The sequence below is a fragment of the Nicotiana tomentosiformis genome, chromosome 6 (genome assembly GCF_000390325.3).
Source record: "Nicotiana tomentosiformis chromosome 6, ASM39032v3, whole genome shotgun sequence".
In the NCBI taxonomy this organism is placed as follows: Eukaryota; Viridiplantae; Streptophyta; class Magnoliopsida; order Solanales; family Solanaceae; genus Nicotiana; species Nicotiana tomentosiformis.
The window spans coordinates 97,580,156-97,588,295 of record NC_090817.1 but is presented as its reverse complement, the minus strand read 5'-3'; the positions used below and the strand labels follow the sequence as shown (position 1 = coordinate 97,588,295).

Here is an 8,140-nt window from a genome sequence, read left to right as displayed (position 1 = left end):
TTCAGATGTGTTTCGGATGCTTTACGGATTGAATTTGGACTTATGCAAATTTGCTAAAGTTTTCTGGTTTCTGGTGTTTTCGCACCTGCGGTGGGGAGACCGCAGGTGCGGACTCGCACGTGCATAAGGAGGAGTGCAGGTGCGGTTTGGTCAAGCTTGGTCTGTGGACGCAGGTACGAGGTTGCCCCGCAGAAGCGGAGCCGCATCTGCGGAAGATGGAGCGCAGAAGCGGATGGAGCCTGGAGCGTGTGGATCGCAGAAGCGGAAGACATCTGCAGGAGCGGGCGCGCAGGTGCGGCCCCTTGCTCGCAGATGCAGACCCAGGCCCCCTTAAGTCATTTCCGCACCTGCAAGGGAATTTCCGCAGGTGCGACTGGTGGTCCGCAGATGCGGAATCGCTAGCAGAAAAGATCAATTTCGAGGGTTTGATCTCATTTTTATTTTGGGTCTTTGAGAGCTCGGATTGAGGCGATAATTTGGGAGATTTTCAGAGGAAGCTTTTGGGTAACGATTCTTAACCCATTTATGTTATATTTCACTAATCTATCACTAATTTTATCTTTTAATTTCGGATTTGGGTGAAAAATTTGAGAAAAATGGGTAGAAGTTCTTCAACTAAGGTTTTGGGTTTTGATATCGGATTTGAATAATTTTGGTACGAGTGTACTCGTGAGCGAATGGGTGTTCATATTTTGTGACTTTTACCCGATTCCGAGACGTGGGCCTGGGTCGACTTTTTGGGGTGATTTTCTAATTTCTTGCTTTAGCTTTGATTTCATTAATTAGATTAGTTTCTTATAGTTGTATTTATGGTATGTAATTGATTTTGGCTAGATTTGGGCCATTCGGAGTCGGATATTCGTGAAAAAGGCATTGTTACCGATTGATTGAGCTTGGTTCGAGGTAAGTGGCTTGCCTAACCTTGTGGGGGGATCCCTTTAGGATTTGGTACTGTTGTCATATGTGAGCGTTGTGTGCGTGAGGTGACGAGTACGTACACCGGCTATTTGTTGTAAAACCCAATTTTTAATGAGTATCAACCTGTTTTCCTTTTAATTTGAGTTATACTGTTTAAATGAGTATTAGTCTGTTTTTCATTCTTAATTGAACTATTCCAATATATGTAGTTATCCTGTTTAGTCTAATATCGCATTGTCTACGTGCTTTAACTGCTTATTTGAACTCTGTGAAGCATGCCTAGCTGATTCCTGCTTTTCCTTATTCTTTATCAGTATAACTGTAGAAATCTTGTTGTTAACTGTTGTATTTATCGGTTTGAGCTTTGTGTTTACTTTTGAGGCTACGAGGCGGTTTCTCGGGAGTTCTCCCTGCACATTTACTTTTGAGACTACGGGACGGTTCCTCGGGAGTTCTCCCTGCACATTTACTTTTTAGACTACGAGGCGGTTCCTCGGGAGTTCTCCCTGTACATTTACTTTTGAGACTACGAGACGGTACCTCGGGAGTTCTCCCTACATATTTACTTTTGAGACTATGAGGCGGTACCTCGGGAGTTCTCCCTGTATATTTATTTTGGGACTACGAGACGGTATCTTGGGAGATCCCTTGTTGTTTACCCTTGCGTGTTGTACTGTTGCCTTGCTATGTTTCCTTTTGTTAAATTCCAGTCTCTGATTATACTGTATATTCTCCTGCCTTATTTATTATTTACTAGTGGGCCTCACCTGACCTCGTCACTAATCGACCGAGGTTAGGCTTGGCACTTATTGGGTACCATTGTAGTGTACTCATGCTACTCTTCTGCACATGTTTTGTGTGCAGATACAGGTACTTCTTATCATCCCCGCTATTAGCTGAGAGTGCTTGCTGTTGTACGGAGATTTCAAGGTACATCTGTCGCGTCCGCAGACCCCGGAGTCCCCCTCTATTCTCTCATATGTCATTTACCTTCCGTATTTCTTTTGTTAGACTCTTGTGTATAGAGATACTAGATTCCTTCTGTAGCTTGTGACTCATGATATTCCGGGTTTTGGGAAGATTGTGTATTTATAGAGTATTGGTTATTGTACATGCGTCGAGCAACATTGTTACTAGTTATTCAACTGTCCACTGCTGCTAGTTGCCAAGTTTTACTTTCGTTTTTGTTATTTTCCGCAATTTATTAGGCTTACCTAGTCGTAGAGACTAGATGCCGTCACGACGTTATGCGGAGGGAGTTTGGGTCGTGACACTAATGTCTAGAATTCCGATTATATCCTTTTACTATAAGTTATTATGCATAATATTATAAAATTATTTTTGTAAACTGGCATTGTATTTATACTTTTATAATAATATAGAATTATAGATATAGATGAATGTTATATCCCTCACTTCCACATAATTTTAAGAATGTCACCCTTTTTCCTTTAGGGTTCAAAGTGTTAAACTTTCTTGGAAGTACTTGAAGTTTACAGTTCCAGAAACACCTTCCCATTTGACATTACAATTTACAACGATTTATATAGCCACCTCATAACACCCTCCCCAGCAAAACATTGAAGGCAAAATGGTAATACTTATTCATTTCATCTCAGTGAAGTTAATATACAAGGAAATTCTCAGATAGTTTCAAGTGAATTTGGCCACTAATGACTTGTGAACTTCTTGGAGGAAAAGCAAGAAAACCAAAATTTGAAAAAAAAAATGAAAGCAGAAAGCCTAGCTCTGGAGAACTAATTCTTTCCTAGAATGAGATCATCTGTAGAGAAATCAGCTTCTTTCCTGAAAGTTCCCCTACCAAAATCTAGGTTGTAAGAGTCTGTCAAACCTTCCACCAGGTCAAATTCTGGCTTCCAACCTAGCACAGCCTTTGCCTTTTCGACCGATGCAAAGAAATGCTGCATTCATATTTAGAACTTCGACATTAACACCAACGAAAAGGGCATACATAGACTAAATACCGGAGCAGATGCGACATATGATATCAAACAGATAACTATAACTTCAACTAAGGAAGAAAACCTACTGTATCAATACCATTTTTCGTGTAGTATTTTGTTAGGAGTATGATTGACTTTACTAAAAAGTGTTTCTTTTGCAAATATTTACATAAAATCATGTCAAAAACAGAAGTCATAGCTGATAATGCTTATTTTAGGAAGGTATACTTGATCCACAGGGGACTAAACCTTGATAGAATTTGCTTACCACAAAGCAATATCCAACCTAAAAAATTTCAGTTAATATAAAATGCAGATACAGCGACAGTAATTAGACAAATAGTTCTTGGCAACTTTTAGGATAACCTTTATGGAGAAATTTACTGGTGACTCATTTAGTATGATCATATCGTCATTATTATCAATTTGATTTTTGGATAATGAATGACTCGGACCTCAATATGAATGGTAAAATCTGAAATCAGCTCACTAATATTTACCTGGTCACGGAATGGGAATGCTTTCTTCTTGCCAAAGTCAAACTCCTTAGGGTTGTAGTGAACAATCTCGGGCTCAGGGAAGCCGCCAGCCTGGATAAAGAAAATGGACAGTCAATTGTTATCAGCAGAATGGAACTTTTATTTCACTATTTATTTTGTTGAAACTCTGTAAACCCCTTTCGAATTGAATAATTCAGTAACTCACTCAACCCAAAATACTGTATATTAGAAAGCATCAGAGATACTCGAAATAATATAAGCCATTACTGACAAAAATTTACCTTGGCGCAAGCCTTAGCCAATCCATCAAACGTGACATATTTCTCTCCAGATATGTTAAATACTTGCTTGCTTGCTTTCTCATTTCCAAGAACCTGAATAAAAGCCGTTGCAAGATCCTGCCAATATCCAACCAAAAGCAAAACTTTTTATCTTGTAGAAACAGTCGTCATCCTTATTTGAGACGATTTTGCAGCAACGCTCTATTAGTAAGCTCATTTTTATATGTGGTTTAACTCAAGTGCCAATATTTCCTAAATATGGACCAAGAGTATGTTGATCCTACTCTTTGAAAAGACATTTCCTGGTTTCTACTAAATGGAGGCCACTTTTGAATATTGAAGACTTAAAGGACCTAAGCAAACACGTCCCTTGTGGAACTTCTAAAGTGATAGCATTGCTCAAAGCTTACACTAGAAAAAGTGACATAATTTCAAATTTACAGAATGTGAACTACTCTTCCAATATGTGCTGACTAACCTTGACATGTCCAAGTTGAGTTATTTGCAGCCCTGAGTTAGGAATTGGAATTGGGCGACCAGCTTTCAATCGGTGGAAGAACCACTCTTCAACTGGATTATAGTTAAGTGGCCCATAAATATAAACAGGCCTTACAGAAGTCCAATTAACATCTCGTGATTCTAACAAGCTCTCCGTCTCAAGCTTTCCTTTATGCCTGCTCTTTGGGTCAACTGCGTCAGCCTGTTGACACGGGGCAAGAAGTTTTCGTTAGCCTAGATAAAAGAAAAACTATAGAAAGGAACAAGTGTCTTGATAGGAACAGAAATTGAAGGGAGACAGAACCAAGGTGCAAATAGGACATAGCAGCTCTGTTACATATCTGAGGAATAAATCATGGAGTCTAATATCTCTGCTGTGAGACACCGTTCAATAATAAGAAACATGTAAGTGCGTCCAGTTGAACATTATTTTTAAGTTGGAACCTGGGAGTGAATTATTGACAATAATCTCCTGAGAAAAACTCCTCCTTGTTTGAGCACAAAAGTTGCTTTTATGTGTGTCTACTAAGTGAAATGGCAGCCATATGTGGAAGTTTTCCTATTCCTCTTAACTCTGTACTATGACAAGGAGACTTAAAATAAGCTCAAAATATAATCATATGCTACTATACTGACCTCAAAATGTGGTAAATAATCAGTTTTGAGGTATACACCAGCTGAAGAGCAGTATATGTACCTGAGGTTTGCAGCAAAATTAAGATGATCAGATAAAAAGAAACATCACAATCCGGTCATTCAAATAACGTTTACCTAGTCAAGAGTGATTATGCCATACGAATTCCAGCAATTCATGAGCAAATTTAGGAAAATTTCTCAAGCTAATGGTATAACAGTAATGAAGGATATCTGCAGAAAAACTAATTGACAACTGTCTTAAAGTTTGACTTGGCAAAAATGAAGTGTACCATTGCCAATCTTGATCTCACATCGATTTATACCTTTTGTATCTTGATGAAAGGAATTCTGTAGCTTGAGTTCCATCCTACAATTTTAAGTTCTTTTACAAGCAAAACCATTTATCTGTATCATGTTCACCAGCATTTCTAGAAAAGAACACTGATTTCTCATTGTCTGTGTAGTTTTGACGTCTGTTTTCCTTTTAAAATTTTTCATGTTTCGATATTCTTGACAATGCAAGATTCATATGATAAAGGCCAACACGTCATATCCTCCTCCTTAAAAATGGAAGTCATAAATTAAATAGCATGGTGTTGTTTCCTGGTACAGAATCACTTCAGAAATCCATCCTCAAGGTAAATAGTTCATGATATGTATTATAAGAAGATTCATAGCTTACTGTTCTAGATTAGGTAATGCATCCAATATTGGTTCCACCTCTACTGCTTCACGTCCTGAATAACAAAGAAAGATTCATGAACATGGGGCAAAAAAAAAGGAAAAAAATATAGAAAACACACTCCTACTAGAAACAATTGTTTGCAAGGACAAGAAACTAGGGAACACATTGAGATATAGAATAAAAACATCCATAATACCATTTATGTCATACACAACATCAAAGCCCTCTGCAGAAAGACTGCTCTTCACAAAATCGAAATCCATTCTGTCACCCTTCAAGTGCAATAACTGCAGCCGGAACAAAAATTCTCGTTACTTACAGTAACTCAAATTATGAAATCAAGTCAACAAATACACAATGTAAAGTAGGAAAGAGAAAACCACAGCTTTAAGCTCACTCAATATCCTACATACCTTGGAGGAAAAATCAGCATAATCCTGGTCTGATTCACCTGGCAATTGTTGAGAGATTGGAGCTTTTCCTCTTGTGAACAGAGTAACCTGCATTTATGAATCATTGGAAGATTGTGAATTTTCAAAGCACCTTCAAACACCAAAGGTTGTAATCTTTGCTCCGTAATAATTTGATGACAATGTAGAATTCAGAAAATGATTTGAACTTCAAACAGAGTTTAGGCTCGGCTAATTACCTGGTGGCCTTCTTTTACAAGAAGTCTGGATAGGAAGACGCCAATAAATCGAGTGCCTCCCATTATAAGGATTTTCTTGGCACTTGATGCAGTAACATGTAATGCTCCTTTTGGCTGGCATGGCTTCCTCTTAAACTACAACCATATATAATTAGTAAAGCAGAAAAAAATGTCAACTCATAATGCAGCAAAGCAAAGCAGCAGTTTCTACTTTCTTGATATATGTAGAATATGAACAAGTATCCATTGTCAATATTGTCAGTAATTAATACTCAGTCTTCTTATCTTGCTAAAACTAAAGATCACCTTAAAGAGGCAAGAAAACATTGTCACACTGTATACATATAATGAATTAATTATAGGCTAATGTCCAGTAAAAAATACTCCCTCCCTTTCAATTTATGTGGCAGCATTTCCTTTTTTATCCCTTCCAAAAAGAACATCAAACTTTCTAAATTTGGAAACAATTTAATTTAAACTTCTCATTTTACCATTATTGAAAAGTTTTTATAGCCACGGAAATAATATAGTAGCATATTTAAGACCATAAGCTTCAAAATGCTTATTGCAACACAAATGTTATGGCATGTTTAAAATTACAAATGTTGAAAGTTTTTCTTTCTTTCTTAAATTACATGCGCAATCAAACTACGACACATATATTAAAACAAAGGGGAGTAAGTACATTATTATAATCTTCTTGAAACCATAGCAGATAAAGGTAGGATTTTTATGCTAATTAAAAGCATGCCTGAAACAGCTAGCAACTGAACTCAAAACGGGTATTAGTACCTGAAGAGAAGAGATCAATTTGGCACCATTGAAGTCAGAATGGGAAGAAGGGAGGACAGCAAAAGAAGGCTGTTTGTGTTGAACTGCAACCAAACTAGCCATTGTTGTTGATTTGGTGCCTCCTTTCTCAGTGTGAAGGAACTTGGGCTCTGATTATTATTTTCTTCTTCGCTGTCCGTTTCTTTTTCTACTGATCCTACTATGCTTTCTGTTCCTCTCATTCTTACAATTGTGATAAGACGAAGACCCCACCTTTGCAATCCCTCCACAATTTTCAGTTATATCCACAGCTTCCAAAGACCACAGCTTTTACTTCTCACATAAAACAATAACCTCTCAATCTAACCGTTCTTGATTGGTGCAGAAAGACACAATCCTTTTTTATTAAAAAGAGCACTTTTAGTTTTTGGCTTCTACTGCAAAGGGTAGTTTGGTTTTGGGATAGACAAAATTAATTCTATACAAAACTTTTTGTTTTTTTTTAATATAAAATTTAATTGTAATAATATAATCTCAGCATAACTAAGATCTAAATAACTTATGTAAGGTTATGCTTACTAATACTGGTATGACTTATGATGTTATTCACTTATTTGTACAAATTTTATAAGGGATAGAATACGAAATAAGGATATGATGTCTACTAGTAATGTGGATAAAAGTATTTAAAGACGTCAATGAGGTTCATGGAAAAATCTATAAAAATCCTTAATGTTTCATTCTGATCCAAAGGTGGGTTTGGTACGTAGAAAAATATTTTTAAAATTTTTTCATATTTAGTTGAATTAAATATTTTGAAAAATATTATTTTTTTCTAATGGGAGGAAAATAGCTTCCCTATCAAAAGGAGAGAAAATAATTTTTAATTTTTTTTTTTAACTTTTCTCGTCCTATCCCTCACTCACATCCTCCACCAGCACCCCTAACCCCGCCACCCTACCACTCCTACCCCTACCCTTACCCTCGCCATCCTGGTCCCTAGATCCCGACCTACCACTCTTCCCAATGGCTTGGGGGAAATTTAGGTGAAAATTTAATAAATAGCCACTTTTTGGATCAGCTATTATAGTTTAGCCGATTTTTCAATTGTATTGGCAAAGTAGCCACTCATTAATGCCGAAATACAAGTCTAGACAAAAATACACCTATCTAAAATACGAAAAAACTTCAGGAACGACTATTGGACTTTGAACATTTATAAGTTCAAAATCCGAAAA

The 8,140-nt window shown here is 37.0% G+C and overlaps 1 protein-coding gene across 1 annotated transcript; it reads right to left on the bottom strand.

Annotated features, from left to right (window-relative positions):
* Positions 1-2,498: 2,498 nt before the first annotated feature.
* LOC104111257 (chloroplast stem-loop binding protein of 41 kDa b, chloroplastic) lies at positions 2,499-7,218 on the bottom strand. The gene is made up of 10 exons (XM_009620918.4): positions 6,924-7,218; positions 6,132-6,266; positions 5,896-5,982; positions 5,679-5,769; positions 5,480-5,534; positions 4,798-4,858; positions 4,142-4,363; positions 3,664-3,780; positions 3,383-3,472; positions 2,499-2,840 (listed from the first exon to the last, which is right to left on the bottom strand). The coding sequence occupies exons 1-10, from the start codon at positions 7,023-7,025 to the stop codon at positions 2,676-2,678; spliced, it is 1,125 nt and encodes a 374-aa protein (XP_009619213.1). The 5' UTR covers positions 7,026-7,218; the 3' UTR covers positions 2,499-2,675.
* Between the last annotated feature and the right edge of the window lie 922 nt (positions 7,219-8,140).

What these genes read in the sequence shown, in the direction of transcription:
- LOC104111257 (XM_009620918.4), bottom strand. Translation starts at nt 7,025, where the DNA reads ATGGCTAGTTTGGTTGCAGTTCAACACAAACAGCCTTCTTTTGCTGTC. An exon ending in TTGTAAAAGAAGGCCACCAG is followed by an intron (nt 5,983 to 6,131) that starts GTAATTAGCCGA and finishes TCATAAATGCAG; the next exon opens with GTTACTCTGTTCACAAGAGG. An exon ending in CTCAACTTGGACATGTCAAG is followed by an intron (nt 3,781 to 4,141) that starts GTTAGTCAGCAC and finishes GGATATTGGCAG; the next exon opens with GATCTTGCAACGGCTTTTAT.